Source organism: Seriola lalandi, unplaced genomic scaffold (genome assembly GCF_002814215.2).
Source record: "Seriola lalandi dorsalis isolate HSWRI2012SDOR001 ecotype SW California unplaced genomic scaffold, Sedor1 jcf7180001974004, whole genome shotgun sequence".
NCBI classification, from domain to species: domain Eukaryota; kingdom Metazoa; phylum Chordata; class Actinopteri; order Carangiformes; family Carangidae; genus Seriola; species Seriola lalandi.
Window position 1 is genome coordinate 340 of NW_019444670.1, and position 1,709 is coordinate 2,048.

At 40.2% G+C, this 1,709-nt stretch overlaps 1 protein-coding gene across 1 annotated transcript; it reads right to left on the reverse strand.

Annotated features, from left to right (window-relative positions):
- Positions 1 to 285: 285 nt before the first annotated feature.
- LOC111653319 (CUB and sushi domain-containing protein 1) lies at positions 286 to 939 on the reverse strand (the record flags this gene model as incomplete). The annotated part of the gene is made up of 2 exons (XM_023403861.1): positions 286 to 459; positions 766 to 939. Coding segments are annotated over 2 exons (348 nt in total), but the record flags the coding sequence as incomplete, so codon positions are not given.
- Positions 940 to 1,709: the final 770 nt, after the last annotated feature.

Genomic DNA, 1,709 nt, shown 5'->3' on the forward strand with positions numbered 1-1,709 from the left:
TGATTACAATGACATCTTACACACCTGCTGTTGAAAGGTGGCAACATCAGTAGAACTATCTGAATGTAATTATTTCACAGTGAAAACAATGGATGCACCTGAAAGATGCATTACTGAATGACAAAGCACATTTGCACAACAGCTTTTTCTTGTTCTTCACATCTACCCACACCATCTTATCCTACTCTATGTAGTCTAATCTGCAGAACTGATTCAACTAATGCATCTATAGGGATGTACATGGGTATAAGTCCGTAACTCTGTGTTAATATATGTGTTTGTGACCTTTGCAGACAGGTAGGGGGCTGCTCCACTGCCCGTTGAGTCGGCACTGAGCACGAGCATTTCCGCTGAGGATGTAACCTCTGTTACAGGTGAAGTTGACAACATCATTGAGGTTGAACTCGCTGCCATTGGTCCGCCCGTTGGCTGGGTTGCCGGGATGACCACAAGTGATCGCTGAGGGGGTAGAGAAAAGTATCAGAAATTGCAGGTGTGGAAAAAGTATTATGTGCAGCATAATGGCATTTTTCACTTGATATCTTTGCAATATTTCCATTTTTTTTTTTGCTGGAACATATAAAGGTTGTCACTGAAAGAACAATTTCAATCCTGAAAAGCCTAAAATGTTTCATTTCATTTAAGATTCTTGTTTATTAAATAAGGAAATCGTTTTACTATATCTTTTCACAGTAAATGACAGAGCAGTAAATCATGATGCACTGCTGATGAACTACAATAGTTTTAGTATCACAAAGTACTTACGGACACAGACGGGAGTTGTTCCAGACCACCGATGGTCTTGCTGGCAGATTCTGACTGATGTGCCAATTAGGCGATATCCTAACATGCACTGGTACACCACTGTGTCACGGTAACTAGAGCCATCCCCACTAATGTGGCCATTGACTATCCGATCCGGAGAGTCACAGTGACCAGCTAGAGGAGACAGAATGATAGAGATCAATGCATTGTAATGAAAAACAACTTAAACTCACTCTCTTCTCTTTAAAGTCATTGGTGTTGGTTCAATGTTCCTGTAGTTATGGCCTTAACAAAGCTACTTTAGCTGATTGTCTGAGCAGTTACACTCCCAAACCACATTCAGGTGCTGTTTCTATACTCAAACTTCTAAATGGCGAGAGAGCGATCAGTGTTCAGAGACAGTGCAGCTCCGTGACCACGCAGCTCCGTGACCGCAGTCGTAACCGCAGTCGTAACCATGCAGCAATTATAGATACTCTAATGGTCTGTTAAAATCAGCACATTTAAACAATTTCTCTGTGTTCTCTAAGTGGCCTTGAAGTACCACATCCTTTCATGATTCCCTTAAAACCTGAGCACGTAAATTGCAGGACACAACTCGAGGGCTTAGGTGTGGAAAATCGTTGAATTGTATTCAATACCATTTCAACTATTAAGAGACCAATCACCCGTTCCTGTGCCTCATGAAGTCAATGACTGAGGCCCAGTACCCTTTGATGTATTCGACATTTAATACAGTTTTTTCTGAAATGATTTGATACACTTTCTCGAATGATGATTGATATTGTGAAAACAGACGTATAGAAAATTGATCATTTTTCAAAACTTATGAGAGATTACTCCTGCTGATATTTCTACTTTTAACACTTTTAACAGCATCTCGGACCCAGCAGATATAAAAGTATAAAAGACTTTTATCATGAATACCAAAACTGTTTACAGCA